Source organism: Vulpes lagopus, chromosome 11 (genome assembly GCF_018345385.1).
Source record: "Vulpes lagopus strain Blue_001 chromosome 11, ASM1834538v1, whole genome shotgun sequence".
In the NCBI taxonomy this organism is placed as follows: Eukaryota; Metazoa; Chordata; class Mammalia; order Carnivora; family Canidae; genus Vulpes; species Vulpes lagopus.
This window is the reverse complement of record NC_054834.1, coordinates 65,989,580-66,007,486: the sequence shown is the minus strand read 5'-3', so window position 1 is coordinate 66,007,486 and position 17,907 is coordinate 65,989,580. Positions and strand designations below refer to the sequence as shown.

At 50.1% G+C, this 17,907-nt stretch overlaps 1 protein-coding gene and 1 long non-coding RNA gene across 2 annotated transcripts in view; one reads left to right on the top strand and one right to left on the bottom strand.

The window, feature by feature from the left end:
• Positions 1-16,659, top strand: part of C11H11orf49 (chromosome 11 C11orf49 homolog) — a 203,192-nt gene extending 186,533 nt beyond the window's left edge. The window contains exons 5-9 of the mRNA XM_041723446.1: positions 10,598-10,683; positions 12,279-12,474; positions 13,011-13,120; positions 15,575-15,638; positions 15,914-16,659. Of these exons, the coding sequence (XP_041579380.1) occupies positions 10,598-10,683; positions 12,279-12,474; positions 13,011-13,120; positions 15,575-15,638; positions 15,914-16,088 (631 nt within the window). The 3' untranslated portion in view covers positions 16,089-16,659. The remainder of the gene's footprint in view (positions 1-10,597; positions 10,684-12,278; positions 12,475-13,010; positions 13,121-15,574; positions 15,639-15,913) is intronic.
• Positions 7,714-10,383, bottom strand: LOC121472225. Its single transcript, XR_005982815.1, has 3 exons — positions 9,562-10,383; positions 8,563-8,696; positions 7,714-8,224 (listed from the first exon to the last, which is right to left on the bottom strand). It is a non-coding gene; the product is annotated as an uncharacterized LOC121472225 (long non-coding RNA).
• Positions 16,660-17,907: the final 1,248 nt, after the last annotated feature.

Genomic DNA, 17,907 nt, shown 5'->3' with positions numbered 1-17,907 from the left:
TAACCCTGACCTGTAAGAGCATGGGCATCATGGCCTTGGAAACACCGTGAGGGTCCATGCCACTGGTGCACTATTCACTGGATGACCTTGAGGATTTCTCATAACTTCTCTAAGCCTTATTTCCATATCTGTACAATAGGGAATAATAATAACTAACTCATAGGGTGGTGTCAGTTTCAACAACCACAACAAAATACGTATATATTGCTTAACACATTGTAGACATTCAGTATATAATAGTTTCTTGCTGCTAAAATAATATTGGCATTATTATTACCAGATTTTAAAAATATAAACGAGAAGTTCCTCAGCTCCCTAAGGCAGTTGTTTCTGGCCTTTTTTCACTTCAGAACACTCAGAAAATAATAAACATATAACAAAAAGTCAGTAAAGATAGAACTGCCTGTGATTAGCCTGCAGGCTCTGGCTTCTTCCCTGCTGGGCCAAGAGGATCATCCACCTGTAACACATTCAAGGCACAAGTGACACAAGGTCCCCTGCAGAGCTTATTAAATCCCAGGTGGCTCATTCCATCCCCAGAGTTAGGTGGATCCAAGGTAGCATTCCAAAATTCATATTTTCAAAATTTTCCCATGTGATGATGGTCTGGAACGACAGTTGGAGAAGTACTGATTAAGGGCATCGCAGGCAGTCTCATCCTGGCATTTTAGAGTTGACTGCATCAAAAGGAATTACATTTCCTTCTCTCTCTCTCTCTCTCTCTCTCTCTCTCTCTCTCTTTCTCTCTTTCTCTCTCTCATCTAGAACACCATTTAACTCATTTCTACCTCACTGAAGGCCAGATTCTCCAGTGAGTAATACATGTTTACTAGGGAAAGTTCTTCATGGTTATATGCTAAATACAGATAGTGACTTGAAAACACATGAACCCCTAAGGAATCTGGTTGTAGATGTAGCAATTCACCCCCATTTAAGAGAGTCACTTTTCAGCTAGCCCCTGTGTCACAAAGGCCAGATACCTAATAGTGAAGGGACTCAGGTGCTGGAGCCAGATAGCCCTGGATGGAAATCCCAATTCCTTCATTTACTGGCCTGTGACACTGAGCAATTTCTCTAAGCCTCGATTTTTTTCATCTGTAAAATAGAAATAATGATAACACCTTCCTCATAAAATTTTTAGGATTTAATGAAATAATGCATGCAAAATGCTTGTCACATGGCCCTCAAAAAATTACCAATTTTTAAGAATTATAATGAGCAAATGGGGAGTGATTCCCATATTCATTTTTTTCAGATATTTCCTGAGTATCTAGTATCTGCCAGACTTCATGCCATGCACTCAGGATACAGTTATATGCTTTCTTGGTATTTGTCTCTTGTTATGCCTCTCCCTGGTAATATCATTCTGCTTCAATATCTTTCCTAGCTCTGACTTGCATCGAACAGCACCACTCTTGGCCCAAATGGTCTTTTGCCAAAACAGACCATCCCTTCCTTCTCTATTCTTTCATTCACCAAATATTTATCAAGTGCCTTTTATGTGTTGCTGGTCATTACGCTTGTGGAGAGGCTAACAGTAAGCAAATTAGATGTCATTCTACCCCTCAAGGAACTTACAAACTGATAGAGCCACAGACATTAAATAAATGAAGTACCAAGTGCTATAGGAACATATAAACAGGAACCTAGACCTAACATGGGGAATCATGAAATGCTTTTCCATGAGGAAGAGATGTTGAGTTTGGAGCCTAAAGGATTAGTAAGAGATGAACACACACTTTACAGTTCACAAGACTTAGTTACCAGGCCCTTGTAACTAAGATAGTATGGTCCTTGAGTAAGGCTAGACAAACACATCATAGCAGACAGACCAGAGAGACACACACATTTATAAAAACATGATATGCAGAGCAGTAGGGAAAGGGATGCTTCAATAAGCATTGATGGGGCAATTGGTTATTTACATAGGAAAAAAATAAAGTTAGATTCCTACTTCATATCATATTCCGAAGTCAATTTCATATAAATGACAGACCTAAGTGTGAAAGGCAAAACTATAATATTCTAGAAGAGAAGAAAATATATTTATGGCTAACAGTAAAAGAATCCTTAAGATACAAAAAGCCCAAGGGGCACCTGGGTGGCTCAGTCAGTAATATTGTGACTCTTGGTTTTGGCTCAGGACATGATCTCATGCCTCCTGAGATTGAGCCCCATGGGGGACTCTGTGCTCAGTGGGGAGTCTGCTTGGATAGCCTTCCCTCTGCCCCTCCCCCCCTTCTCTGTCTTTCTGAAATAAATATATCTTTTTTAAAAAAAGAATTAAAAATTTCTGTTCAACCAAAGATAGATAAAGTTGAAAGATAAGCCAGAGACTAGAAGAGGATACTTATGTGTATAGCTAACAATAGATTGGTCTGCAGAATTTTAGTCTAAAACATTTTTTATAAAGAACTCCTACAAATCAATAAGGAAAAGATGAAGAATCTTAGTAGAAAAATAGTCTAAGGATGTGAGCAAGCAATACACAGAAAACCCTAACAGCTCATAAACATATGAGCATATTTTCATGCCCACACTCACTAGTAATCAGGGAAATGCCAATTAAATTGAGATGCCACTTCACATAAAATGACAAAAATTTTAAAGTCTGATAACACAAGCATTGGTGAGGATGTGAACTCTCATAAAGTGCTGGTGGGAGTATAAATTGGTACCATCACTTTGAGGCAATTCAGGCAAATCTAAAAAGTTCACAGTTATACCTGGTTATAAGGAAATACACAGCACTATTTGTAATAGCTATCATTGGAGTGCTCTGCATGCCCCCACTGTAGAAGAAAGGACAAAGTGTGGTATCTTCATACCACTCAATGCTATACAGAACGAAAATGGGTATAGGTAGCAATATATGCACCAACACTCTTATATCTCAGAATATACATAAAGTTTGAAAACAAGCTGATAATGTTTTACAAATACAGGCATTTGTGTGAGTTATTATAGCATAAAAAATGTGCAGAGGGGTGATAACTGCCAATTTTCCATGGTGCTCCAGAGGAAGAAGGGTTGAGGGATGGAATGAGGGAGAGGTGAGCACAGGTGGCTTGAACGATATATATAATATTTTACAAAGCCTTTACAAATTGAAGCAAGGATGGCAAAATGTCAAGGTTTGATGAAGTTGGCTAGGGGTACACAGGTGTTTATCATGTTCTGCATAATTTTCTGAAGTCTTAAATATTTCATTTAAAACAAAAAGGATGGGTAGGATCAAAGTAGAGAGTGATGGGCAGGAAAAGCAGTGTAAGGGAAATAAGCAGCCTGGAAAAGAAGCCAGGCTGTCACCAATAATGACCTAAAGAAGCTTCAAGAAGCCAGTGGTTCTGGAGTTTGAGGAGTTTGGAGACCAGAAGGGAAAATGAGGGTCTCAGGAGGCCATGAATTGGGGTTGATATTTATCCTAAGAGCAAGAAATAGTTGGCCCCTGGTTGTAAGGATTCTTAGGAGAGGTGAGGGTAATGGGGTTTAAATGGCTGTGCAAGGGCCTTCAAGCTCTCTGCAGGGAGAAGCAGCATGGAGCCTCAGCTCCTGAGCCCTCCTGGGGGTGGGTACCCTACATTGATAACAAATTCCAAGATTGGGAGAAGGGAGAGTGCCACCAGGAAGGTGTTACTGTCCCACTAGAGAGCACAGGGCCTCCCTTTTCTTTCAGGTGCAGCTGATTAGAGTCAGAGAGACCTGTGTTTGAATTACAGCTCTTGCAATCTCCCTATAACCTTGGCCATGTTTCCTTTTTTTTTCTTCTTTTTTTAAGATTTATTTATTTATTTTTTTATTTTTATTTTATTTTTTTTTAATTTATGATAGTCACAGAGAGAGAGAGAGGCAGAGACACAGGCAGAGGGAGAAGCAGGCTCCATGCACCGGGAGCCTGACGTGGGATTCAATCCCGGGTCTCCAGGATCGCGCCCTGGGCCAAAGGCAGGCGCTAAACCGCTGCGCCACCCAGGGATCCCAAGATTTATTTATTTATTTATTCATGAGAGGCAGAGACACAGGCAGAGAGAGAAGCAGACTCCATGCAGGGAGCCCAATGTGGGACTCGATCCCAGGTTTCCAGGATCAGGCCCTGGGCTGAAGGTGGAGCTAAACCACTGAGCCATCTGGGCTGCCCCTTTGGCCATGTTTCTGAATCTTTCTGAACTTGTGTGTTCTCAGTGAAGATATCCACTGAGCTTACCTCATAGGATTATTATGAGAAGAAAATTAAATGATGAATGTATGTTACTTGTCGACTCAGTAAGCCCCCAATGAATATTAACCATTGTTGTTTGATTTTCTGCACTCTCTGGATCAGGCTGCTTAGGCACTACAGGGCAAGTGGGGTTTGGGGTACACTAGAGGTGTAGGCTGAAGCCAGGGGAGAGCGATGACCTGGACATCCCAAGCTGCTCTGCAGGCCTGGACTTGTGGCAGTTCGTGCAGCATGAGGGTGCATCTCACACAGTCCAGAAGAGGGGTGACCCTAAGGAAGCATCCCAGGAAACCTCAGAAGCAGCCTCTGCCCCCACCTGCAGAAGGGGGCCAGCACCTGGTTTTATCCTCACTCATGGCCTGATACAAAAGCACAGCCCACGGAGGCACATGGTGAGTCCACACACTTGGGGATTCACTTTGCCCATGAAGGACCCCGGTCCTGTGACCTCCCAGAAGAGGTGCAGTCAGGGAAGGTGCCTCTTCCTTCTGGCCCTGGCTGAGGGCTGGCTTCCCCCCAGAGTGGGCTCGAAACCAGATAGCTGGCTTCCGCCTGAGAGCCTCTTCATGGTTGGGTGCTGGTAGCACTCACTTCCTCTGAGTTTTATTTTTACTTGCTATTTTGAGCTCCTCTAGCACCTTAAGCCAACTAGAATACACTCATTGATAGTAACTAATGCTTATTTTGAGTGCTCATTGTACACTAAACACAGTACATCATCATATGGACTTCTCACAAGAATCCAATGAAATAGAAACTATGATCATCTCCTCTTTTCAGACGAGGACACTGAAGCTCAGAGAAGAAAAGACACCGTGGCCAATGAGTGGTGCAGCCGGAATTCGATCCCAGGGCTTGCTAACGCAGAACTGCAGGCAGTTGGATGCAGCTCATGCCATTTGCCCAGGGACACTGACCCATGGGATGAATAGAAAGTTGGCGAGTCAGTAGGTTCAGACTGGAAGCTATCGCTTCCTTGGCACCCAGCTAACTCCCAGCCAGCCAGCCCATCCCAGCTGTTGGAAGTGGGCAAGAGAGGGAGAGAAGGGCCAGCCCCCTTGGGATTAGCTCTGACCCTGCCAAGTGTTCTTTCTTCATTCCAGTTGCCTGCCCTGGACTCCACCCTCCACATGGTTCTACTCAGGGCCGACCTGAACTGCACTGCCTTGACTTCTCTCCCACAGTCCCTCTCTCTAGTCCTGAGGCATGGCCTGCAAGGATCCTTCCATGATCCAACAGATTTTTACAGACTCTTGTTGGCAACAGTTCCTTGTTGGCTTTACCTCAAAGCAGTGGCCGCCAGGCTCCTCCAGGTGTCAGAAGCAGCTGGCATGTTAGCAGGAGGCCTCTGGCAGCAAGGGGTGCTGAGCCAACTGCCATCAATGGAAACAGCACATGTGGATGACCTCGTTTCCAAGAGATTCCTTCATGAGCCCTCTGGGAGTGGTGACAGGTTTGAGTTCAAGATGAAGGAGCTGCCTGGGGAATCAGGGCCTACAACCTGGGGTTGTCCCTGCCACCAAAGGCAAAGACAGACCTGTAGCCTCCTGTCTGCCTTTTTTGCAGCTCTGCCAAGATTCCAGTGCCAGTTACCTAGAACTTTTATGGGCCCAAGCGTTCTTTTAGAGATGGACAGTGCAACATATGATGTTTCTGAAAGCATTTTCCTGTAAGTCTTTCAGACTTTTCTGCATCCACTGTCCTCCAAACAGCAAACTTCAGAACCAGCACTAACAGAAAAGCTGTCAGTTCTGTCCCACCCTTGGGACAACACATGCTGTCAGAGCTGAAAGATGCTCTTTCATACTTTTGGGAAGTACGAGCCTTCTGCTTAAATATCTCTAGCAACAGGCAGCTCACCCCTTCACAAAGTAGCTATAATCCCAGGGCTAAGCAGTTTGAAGGTCTTCTAGAGCCAAGCTTTAGATCCCTGTTACATAGCCCTCAGAGGCAGATCTTTAAGAGTTAAATCTCAGGGAGACTGGGTGTCCAACTCTTGATTTCAGCTCAGGTCATTGTACTTGGGATTCTCTCTCCCTCTCCCTCTGCCCCTCTGCCCCAACCCTGACCCCGAAAAAGAAGAGTCAGGTCTCGGCCCACACTTCCTCCTTAGTTTTTTCCTCTAAGCTAAAGGATCTAAGTGCAGCCATTTGTATGATATCATGGTTTGCAGACTCACCACCACTCTGACTCCCTATTCCATGACTCTAGTTTATTCCTCTTAAATGGACTGTCCAGACCTAAATGTAAGTATCTTAGTGTCACCTGGCCAGGGGAAAAGAAAAGAGTACTGTGGCCCCTCTTATCCATCTATTCATGCTTGTCCTCATGCAACAAATATTTACTGAGCACCTGCTATGGGCCTGCATGGGCCAGACCCTGGAGTCAAGCCACAGGCTGAGAGACAGAGGCCTCACCTGGTGGGTCCTGGAATCCTGGGGCAAAGACAGACATGAGCAGTATGAAGAGGTCACAGAGAAGTATGGAGGCTGGTAGAAGAGACAAGCATGTCTGCTTTGTCTTGGAGGGAAAGGCTTCCCTAAGAGCTGCTCTTTGGGCTATGATACAAAGAATGAATAGGTGAGGAGGGTGGCATGAAGGGTGGGGAGCATTACAGGTAGGGGGACTGGGTGGTCTGAAGGCCATGAGGAAGGAGGGAGCATTGGGAATATTGTTAAGGGTCCGTGTGACTGGAACACAGCTGAGGAGGCTGCCTGTGGCCTCCAGTGCATCTACAGGGATGAGGGGAGACAGGGAGCAGATTGTGTGGGCTCATAAGCCAGGATAAGAATGGCGGATCCTGTTCTCAGGTCAATGGGAAGCCCATGAAGGGCTTTAAACAGATTGTAAAGTGGTCAAATTCACATTAAAAGAAAAAGTTTTTGTGACCACAGTGTGGATATTCAATTAGAAGGAGGCAAGAGTAGTTGCAGGAAGCTGGCCAAGAGGTCATCCGGTAGCCCACAAGAAGGACATGGAGGTGGGCATCATAGGTGGCTGTGGGAGTGGCAAGCAGTCAGCAGATTCAAGAGGCACAGTTAGGGTGGCATTGCTAGGACCTGGTGATTGATTACTGAGGGGCAGGCAAGGGAGGTAATTTCCAGGAAGTCCAGAGGACATAAGGCCTCTGGGTGAGAAGAGTAGGGGGTGGTGTTGCTGTTCATGAGAGCTGAGGTCCACCTGGCTCTTTTCGCAGCCAATCACACTGCCTACAGTCAAGAAAACCCCTCCATCCTTTGCACGCATGCAGCTGGGATCCAGCCACATATCCCTCAGAAAGAGAAAGAGATCCCCTGGCATGGTCTGCGTCCCTAACCACCCTGCTGATCCCCCCTGACCAGTGCCAGTTTCAGCTCACCAAAGAGCCCGAGTGGAGACCAGAGCGCACACTGGGCCACCTAGCTCCCATAGAGCCTGCCACGTTCACATAGTGGGTCTCCTGCCCTCTGTCAGGCTGCGCTCTCCCCTTTCCCCAGCTGCCCATCTTGAAAAAAGCTGCTAATGTTCACAGTTAAGAATGGCCCCAACAGAAAGCTGCAGGCCAGTTCTGAAGCTGGAATAGTGAGCCCTGTTTCAGCTTCTAGTCCTCTCTGTGGCTGAGAGAGGAAGATGCTTATGGCAATTGGCTTCAAAGGCCTGGTGTGGCAGGGCCTGTCTCCGGAGCATGCTGATTAGCAAGAATTACAACTTCTGGAATTAGACAGTGGTGAGGGTTGCACAACTTTGTAAATACACTTAAAAACACTACACTTTTAAAGGGGAATTTTATGGTGTTTGAATTGTATCACAATATAAATGAAGAAATAGATAACAAAAGAAAGAAATAGTCCATGGAGGTAATTACTATAAACAGGAGCGCTGGGTCCAGGTTGATGATAAAGGAGAGAAGCCAAGTAACATCTTCAAAGGCTTTGGCTCCCCTTCGTGGTTTCCTGCTTGGGGACATTCTCAGCCCAGTGCTCTTCCATAGTAATTAACTTCAGGCCATTTGGGTTCTTAGCTGTCCTGGGAGTAGGGCAGGAAGGAAAGGTCACTGGCTTCCCTCCACAGGGACCTTTTTCTTCTCTACTTGAGCCTGGGCTGGAAAAGCGTTGTGGAGGCTCTACCCCCCCCCCCCCCCGCCCCACCCCCACCCCCACCCCCACCCCCAGTGCTCTGGGAGTGCTCACTCATCTGGAGTTTGGGTGTCTTTGCTAACCAAAGTATGTCCTACCTGCCCCTTCTCTCTGCCCTCTGTCGCCTCTTCCTCCCCATCCAGATATCAGAATCTGGGCTTTGTGCCCTCTCTCTTCCTTTTTGCCTGTCTGGGTTCTCCCAGGGTTAGGAGAAATGGGGGCAACTACCTGGCCTCTGGCTCAGCATTTCGTCCAGGAGCCGCTGATGGAGGGACCAGGGCGCCCTCCTGTGGCCATAAGCAGCACTGCTTCCCGCCATCGGGCCTTGAAATTTTTTCCAACTGGAATTTTAATGTTCAACTCTGGTAGTTGGGCCACAAAGAAGATAAATTAGCCAGAAGATTAAGAAATAAAATGTTGGTGTTTATATTCTGTATCTTTATTTTAAAAGAGGCAGTGTGGGGCAGCCTGGGTGGCTCAGCGGTTTAGCGCCTGCCTTTGGCCCAGGGCTTGATCCTGGAAACCTAGGATCGAGTCCCATGTCAGGCTCCCTGCAGGGAGCCTGCTTCTCCCTCTGCCTGTGTCTCTACCTCTCTGTCTGTCTCTCTGTTTGTCATGAATAAATAAATAAAATCTTTAAAAAAAAAAAAAAAAGAGGCAGTGTGAGGGGCACCTGGGGGCTTAGTCAGTTAAACGTCTGCCTTGCCTTCTGCTCAGGTCTTGATCCCAGAGTCCAGGGATCCAGCCCCACGTTGGGCTCCCTGCACAGCAGGTAGTCAGCTTCTCCCTCCCCCTGTGCCCCTCTCCCCTGCTCATGTGCACTCTCTCTCTCTCAAATAAATCTTTAAAAAATTAATAATAAAAAATAAGAAAAGAGGCAGTGTGACCTAATGGAAAGCAGTGTGAACTAATGGAAAGTACCATGGCCTATGGAATTGAGCAAACTCCCCAGCTATGTGGTCTCAGCAAGCCAACTTCTCTGAGACTTATTCCTTCACATGTAAAATGTACATCAATGTAAGTAAGACCTACCCCCTAGGAATGTTGTGGAATAAAATTCAATATAGTTAAATACCTTGCACAGTACCTACCATGAAGTAGGTACACGTTCCCTGCTTCTACTGTTGTCATGATTACAACTGAAGACTAGCTAGGGGAGCACTTTCTCTCTTCGGGGAGATCAGAGAGCAGAGCCAGCTGCCTCACACAACTGTGGGGGCCCCTTACATTATATTCTCTCCAAAGCCGCTTTCCCCGAGGTGTGCAGTTCCGGCTGTCTTTGGAGTTGATCCAGGTGCCAGTTCGGGGATCTTCTGACACAAGGAGGTAGAGAGAGGTTTAGAAAAATACACGAGTGAACAGAATAAAACAATTTTGTAATAAATGAAAGATAAAGCCAGAAGAGCCAGTCAGAAACAGATTGGGCGCCCCGTTCCCCTCCAGTAGATAAGTTTGGCACCCTGCCTGGCACCTGGATAGAGCCCAGCAAGTGCTCATTTCCTTCCCTTCCTGTGCCCTCCTGCATGAGGCCCTGAGCAGAGTATGAACATGGCCTTGGTCTGTTCATTTAGTATCAGATGTTTTTCTCCCTATGAGGTGGGAGGGCCTAGAGAGGAACACCCAGGGGGTGGTCCACTTGTGGGAGCAGACAGCAAGTAGGGGCACGGCCACCGTGGCGTCACAAGACGGGGTGTGTTCTCTGACCCTCTCAAGTGCCGAGTCCCCAGTAGCTCTGGACCCTCTTCTCTTGTCTGCCATCTGTGTCTCAGGACGGAGGTGCCTACAGTTCCTGGGGCCCTTGGTAGCTTATTAAATCTCAGTGCCACTTGCCAAGACCTCTTTAAGCTTCCTGGCTGTTCTTTTTTGCCTTTTCTGTTCAGCTGTATTTATTCTGAACTAAATGGTCCTCACTGCAGGATGAAAGGATTTACTGCTTAAGTATATGAAAAGAAATCTTGGCTGCGTTACAGTTGCGCCCTCTCCTTGCTGCCCTCCCTCCTCCCTCCTCAAGCTCTGTCCACTAGCTGGTGCCACAGAGACTGAACTGGGAGCCTGTCCTTGGTCGTTTGGTCAGCACCGTTTGGTGCCAGAGCCCCACTCATGGGGAAGCGAGGTGACTGGGAGGAGTTGGCTTTGGGGATCCTTCTCCTGAATGTCTTGCTGTCCCAGGAAAGACTGGAGCCCCAGAAACAGCTCACTTACATGCTCCCCACCCACACCCATATATACATTCTCTCACATTTTCTCCCTCTTTCCCCCTCAGGATTGTGCTCATGGATGACGCCATGGATTGCTTGATGTCTTTTTCAGATTTCCTTTTCGCCTTCCAGATCCAATTTTACTACTCAGGTGAGAGTCTCCTGGGTCCCATGTGACTCCTGTCAGAGCCATGTCTGCCTTTGCTACCCTGGTGCCCTTTCCATCTGGTGCCTGGCACACCCATGTCTCTCCCCAACTTCCTTTGGTGGTGTGCTCCCCCATGGGCCACTGACAGGATGTCTAGTTCCCACTGGCGGTCACAGATTCAGTGTGCACAGCCTGGTCCCTTAGCCTCCTCAAGACATCGAAAGCCACAGGGCTTTCAGTCAGCGGTGAGGGAAATCCATCTAAGTGCCGGTGACCATACCTAGAACAGTGCACGCCGCTGTGACAGCACACGACACGTTCACAGGGTATCAGTGTGCCAGGCCTAGCACTGACTTCCATGCTTACAACAGCCTGAGGAGACAGGGCCTCTGAGACAGGGCCTCAGCTTAGAGGGAAGGAGCCAAACCCACAGAGCTAGTAAGTCGTAGAGCCCAGACCTGCACCGAAGGCTCACTCCAAAGCCAGTGCTCTTAGCCCTCTGCCGTGCAGGGCTCCCCGCCGGCCCTGACTCCTGTGTGTAGGCACACATTTTCCCGCCCACACAGCTTTGAAGAAGCAGACAGCTATCTCACACGCCTGTCCTACTCCCCATCCACACCAGATGGATCCTCAAATCCCTTCTCGAATCAGGTGTAATAGAAACAGACGAATAAACACAAATGCACACTGGCTCACACAGTGCACACAGCAACATCAAATGGAATGTTGGGCTCAGAAATTGCTGACTATGTCCATAGACAAACTCACTTAAAATGGGCTCTTCCAGTAAACAGGAGGCTGTCCTTGGAACCTGGACATGGCTCCCCTGCCAACCGGTGACCCCAGCCAGCCTTAGCCTCTCACAGGCGCCACATTCTGTTTTCGTGATGGCAGCCCAAGGGCCTGGTCCGGTGGGGGCTGGAGCCTGGGGTCTTTCCACCTGCTCTGAGCAGCTGCAGGCATCTACTTTCCATTTCTCTGAAGCTCCTGGGCCCTGGAGAAGGAGCAGCCAGGTCTAAGAAAACCTTCTCCTCCTGCCTTTCAAATGTGTCATAAATTAGCAACTTGAGGCCTTATTCCACCGTGCTTTCTTGAGTCAGAGAGGCAGGTGGCCTCACAAGTGAGAAGGGGTTTACCAGCGCATGTGTGCACACGTTCACTCTTTAAAAAATATTTTTAGCACATAACATGTGCCCAACACTGTGCTAGATACTAAGGCAGAAAGGTTGACAAGGCACAATCCCTGCCTTTGTTCAAGAATCTTCCACTCCAGCAGGACGGAGAGCAAACCAATACTTATCCAGAAAACTCATCCTTGGAAAAGCACTACAAAGAATTCTGGGGTGCTCCGAAAGTGTGCAATAGGGCACCTGCCCAGTCCAGAAACAGCTGCTCTGAGGAGGGGACACTGGACCTAAAACACACGTTAGGGATATTGCTCACGAGCTCGCTGGTCCCACGCAGTTGAGGGCCTGGAGCATGCCAGTGGGTGTGCTGAGGAGGTGGTGAGCTGAGCTAGCAGAGAAGGGTAGACCCAGCGAACGGACGAGGTGTGTCCCCTTCGCTGACCTATGCTCCCCACCCACCATGGTCCACAGAATTCCTGGAGAGCGTGGCTGCCATCTATCAGGACCTGCTGGCGGGCAAGAATCCCAATACGGTGATCGTGCCGACGTCCTCCAGTGGCCAGCACCGCCAGCGGCCTGCGTTGGGTGAGGCTAGCACGCTGGAGGGCGTCGAGGCGTCCCTGTTCTACCAGTGTCTGGAGAACTTGTGTGACCGACACAAATACAGGTGAGCAAGGAGCATGGAGGCCTCGCCTCGGCCCCGGGGAGCTGGGCTGTTGGCTCGGGAACACCGCTAGCAGGTGTTCTGACTGGCGCGGGGCTTCCAGGGCCCTCGAGGGGTATAGTTGGTTAGACCAGCGCCAGGAGATGGATCAGCTCTAGCTTTTTGGAGAGAAGGGGTTAACGCTCACTGTACAAAGCATGCACCCTACAGAAAGGAAGAACGAAGCTGTCCACGGGCCACAAAGTCTCCTTAGGGACAGAGCAGCCAGTTTTGGTCTCTTCCAGGAAGAGACTGCCACCCCTTGCCTTTTGGCCATTCCCTTCCTCTGCTGCCCTAGTGAGAGCACCGGGTAGGGAATGTGCCAGCCCATCCTGTCCCCAGTCAAGGCCTTGCTTCTGGAGATGTGCTGTGTTCCTCCGGGGCAGACGAGGCCCCTCAGTCCTGGCTTTGGGCACCCTCCCAAGCCTGAAGGTCTGCAGGAAAAGAAGGCACTAAGTTTTGCTGGCCTTTGAATCTGGCATCTGTATCCTCCCTTCTAGCTGTCCACCCCCCGCACTTGTCAAAGAGGTACTAAGCAACGTTCAGAGACTGACCTTCTACGGATTCCTTGTGGCTCTTTCAAAGCATCATGGGATCAACCAAGCCCTAGGTAAGCCAAAGCTCGCTCTGGCTAGCCTCTCCTGCTCCACCACAGAGCCATGTGGGGACTCACTGCTCTTGGCAGACATGGTCCCAGCAAGGAAGGGGGTCTCCACCTTGACTTCTCCACCTTGACTTCTCAGGGTCAGTCTCGGATGCCTCAGGAGCCAGAACAGGCACAACAAAGACTGTGCCCTCTTAGGCCTCCTGCACTCGGGTGGTAAGGGACAGCCTTCCCCACCCAAGGCCCTGCCCCAACATGAAGCGGCCTCTCGGGGGCAAAGGTGTGCCCAGCCCCTCCCCGGAGAATGCCCCATTCTGCTCTGGGGAGTGGCCTGCAGGTTGGGCAGACACAGGGCTATTTACTAAGTGGCTTTGGAGATTATATATCAAAGGGACTTGAATCCCATTTGTAAGCAGGGCAAAGGTGTGTCTGAGGAGGCCTTTTTTCCCAGCTGGGAAAAAAAAAAAAAAAAAAAGAAAACTAATTAGTCTGAACAGGAGCAAAAAATGGGGAGAGAGGCCTGCACTGGCCCAGTTTTTCACGCCCGGCGCTACTTCTCATTGGCCGGCCTCCTCCTCCCACTGGCTCGTGTCCTGTTCACACCTGCTGCTCCCCCAAGGGAAGAGCCCCCAGACCCCTGCCCACCAGAGCTGCAGGAGTTGTATTATCTCCCTCTTCAAGAGTATCCAGGTGTGTTTGAGGCCTCAGATCTCACATGATACAAAGCCTGCTGGGGATGCATGCAGGAACGCAAGCCCCACAGGACTCACTGAGGCCCACTGAGGCATGATGCTGCCCAGCAGCCGACTTCCTCCGAAGTGATGCCTGGGGGGGCACAGGGCCAGGAGTGATACTGGTCGCCGAGGTCACTGGCCAGACCGGAGTCAAAAGGCAAAGAGGAGAAGTCAGGAGTAAGGGGGCAGTGGGTGTGACTTGTGTAGGGTTTCTCTCTCACCTCGGTAACTGACCGCCCTCCCTTCCTTTCCACCAGTCAGGCCACAGGAAGGAAAAGGAAAAAGTGGGCCTCATGCCCTTACTTTAAAAAGGGCAATCACTCCGTCAACCACTTTTACCAGGCACTACCGCAGAGTGGAGAGGGAGATGGACAGAAGCACCTGCCCTCCGCCGCATCTCCAGCATAGAAAACAGGGATCAGGAGATACTCGGGGTGCAGCCAGCTGTGGAGAGGGGCTGTCCTGCTCCCTTAGTCCTCAAGGTGGTCACAGAAGCACACACACACACACACACACACACACTCACACAAAACGAGAGGGCCTATGGAACATAGTTTGAAATCATTAAGAGCAAAAGGGGCCAGGAGGCATCAACTGGAAAAGCTTTGGGAAAGGAAGGAACTGAACTAGAGCCAGATGGGTGGGCTTAAGATCGGGGCTTTCCAGAGACCAGCGCTGTTAGCAGCCAGTTCTCCGTGCTGAACACCAGTGAGCTTTTCCCTCCAGTTGGCAGGTGAGACCCTTTCTATCTGTGCACTTCAGCCCACCATCCCTCCACTGTGAACAGCTCCAGGGAGCATCCGAGAGGTGCTCCTCTCCCCTTCCCCAGTATCCAAGCACTACTGCCGTTGGTTTGTAGCTAAGGACACTGGCTCAGAAAGGGTTGTGGCCAAGCAGAGAGGAGCCAGATCCCCTCGGGCAGCTCCTGGCCATGCAGAAGAGTTTGATCCGATTCTGACCCAGCCTTCTCCTCTCGCCTCTCAAGAGTCTCTGAGGAGCTGAGACAGCATTTTTCACCATTCTGTCTCCAAAGTGGGCTCACTCTGACTAGGGTGGTGGATACACAACCGTATAATTTCTGATTTGGGGGGGATTACCTGGACTGTACGTCTCTGGCTCCTTGTCAGCCCAGTACGTGGGGCCTCAAGGAAGGAACTGACCACCCCTCCACCAGCTCACACCCACCACCTAGTCTTGGTCCTGTGTGTGCAGTGACCGTGGAGTGTGGGGTGTCTCCCGGCCGCAGGGCCTGCCCGAAGTTGAAGAGGGTAGGCACAGGTTCACTAAATTTATCTAACAGGAGCCAGGACTTCCTGCTCCCGTAACAGGCCTCTTAAAACTGCTCTTTAGAGCCCTTCCCCATGAACAAGTCATGGGAATAGAAGGTACAGTGTAGCGATTGCGGTCAATGATACTGAACTAGCATTCATGGTGACAGACAGTAGCCACCCTCGTGGTGAGCTCAGCATGCAGAGGTGGCAAGCCACTGTGTTGTACACCTGGAACTAATATAGCATCGTGTGTCAACTGTACTCAAGTTTTTTAAAAATTCTTTTTTAGAAAGAGCACTTCCTCAGATCTTTTAGATGAGCCTTCCCAGGGTCCGCAGTGGAGGTAGACACCAAGGTGAGGGGCATAGAGGCACCTGCCGGGCATGCGGCTGTCTGACCGGAGCCCGCCTGAAAGACGCTCAGGTTAAGTTTTGTGCCCTCCAATTATCTCCTAGGAGCTTTGCCTGACAAAGGGGACCTGATGCACGACCCAGCCATGGATGAGGAGCTGGAACGGCTGTAAGTGTCGGGTGGGAAGATGCTGCCCCCTTGTGGGAGAGGCCATACCTCTGTTGGACCAGGCAGTGCCCTACTGTGGGTCACACGGTGACTGTCCGCAGCACCCGCGTCAGTCCGAGAAGGGTTTGGGCTCCAGCAGAGCCCTGAGGCAGCCACTCTTGGAGTCCTTTGGGAATACAGCCCATGGTTTCATCCAAATACAAGAGTGACCATGGAGGTCCTGGTCCCTAGACAGGAGGCACCTAGCTGCCCTCTGGGTTTCTTCCCTCCTCCAGGCTGGCCCAGGTCCCAGGCCTGGTCAACTCGGCCACTGCCAATCCAGAGGCTGGCTGCCTGCCTTCCCGGACCCCTCCCCGGGTTGGCTCTCCCTGGAGACCCCTCCATCACGCCCGCAAGGTGGACGCAGAGAGCGATGGTTCCACTGAAGAGACGGATGAGTCCGAGACTTGAGGAGTCTAAAGGGTCCTGTCCACAACTCCCTCGTTCCCAGCTCCCCCCCACCCCCGCCCTTTGGGACTCCCGCCAAGCCCCCTCTCCAACTCCTGCGGCCTGCTGCCCTCTGCTGGTGACAAGCCTTGAATAACAGCCCAAGCCCAAAGACCTGCCAGAGGGGTCTGGTATCTGTCAGCCAAGTCTAGCAGTGACCCTGACAAGTAACAGCCTACTCTTCTTGGCCCTGTCTGCCTCTGCACTTTAGTCAGGACCCAAGCTGACAGCAGACTGAGCAGAGGCCGTGAGGAAGATGATGTTTGCTGACAGTCCCCATATAGGGTCTCCCCTCCCCTCACAGCACCTCTAGGGAGACCATGAATAACGGTGCAGGGCTTTGCATGGTCAGGGGTGACACCTGTGGGCCACACACAGGGTGGCCATAAACACAGTGGCCTTCTCCTGGAGGGAGAGCCACTACTGTGACAGGACAAAGGGTAGGCAAGACCAGTCCACTTTCAAAACCTGCTCCAAGTCTCCTCTGTGTCTAACGGTTCAATGTTAAATGAATAAAGTCCCTTGCATCTGGTAAGTGGTGAGTCTGAAGCCACTAGACTGAGGATGGGGTGAAGGGAAGGGGCGAATTGGGGGTTTTGGTGCTGAGTCCCAGCTCTTCTGGCAGGAGTGGGAGGTGGGGGCCAGAGGACCACTCATCTGGAGACAAGCCTCAGATAATGAGCCAAGAGGGACTCCCCTCCTGCACAACCTTTCAAAGGTGCTCACAGCTGGAATGGGCCTTCAGAAAACAAGCTCATAGGGTTCAAGGCCAGGTTTCCATAACTCTAATGACCCTGGCCTGAAAGGGTTAGCACTATAGTCTTCTCTAGCCAGGGTTTCATTAAATATTTGCTAAGCACCTGCTCACGGTTGGGGCAATGGGGATGCAGCTGTGAATGACAGGCCAGAGGACAAGCTTCCAGCCAAGACTGGAGGAAGGTAAGGACAGGTGGTCTTCAACCTCCTTTAATTGGCCAGAGGCAATCCAGAAAGTACAAGCCACCCAGGGACCCAAGCAGAGCAGATGGGTGTCACCACACTGGGCACACATTTCCCTGGGCTCCTCTCTGTCCAAACCAGCCACCCTGGAGTTTCAGGGACCAGCTCTGGAAGCACTGCAGTATCAGACCAGGGCTGAAGTTCTAGTTCTACTGAGGCTCCAAGCCACATGGACTCTCCAGGTCCACCACTGTCTCCAGCCTTTGGCTGACAGCAGCTTGGAAATCCTGGGAGGCATCTGAATCCCCTCCAGCTGGTTTACGACACAGGTGATAGTCTGGGCTTGGGGTGAGATACAGAAATCTGGACTATGAACATTCCAGATGATTCCAGAGCTGGAAGGCCCAGGCCCACACTTTGTAAGTCAATAGCTTAGAGCCCCACAGCCCCCTTGCCCATCTTATCTAATGGTCCATCTCCCTGCCCAGTGGTTCACAACTGTACCCTGAGGACCTGGAGTGGCAGCTACATTCCAGGAGCCCCTACCGGGGGGGAAAAGATTACCAAGCTAAGGAGTCCTACACACACCTACATCCTTTCATCCTGGTTTTAAAAGGGTTCCGTGAAGGGTGTAGACTTCATTTGTCTTGAAAACTCCGAGAAACAAACCGCAGTCGAGCCTGTGGCTGGGATGAGGTGCAGGGCTGCTAGGCTGCGTGCCTGCCCATGGCCATAGGGCTCACAGGATGAGTTCAAGGGCCAACTAATACCAGCTCTTTCCTCCGCGTGCAACAGGGTGGTGAGGTCGAGGCTGCACCGGACCTCGCGGCAGCACAGGGCCGAG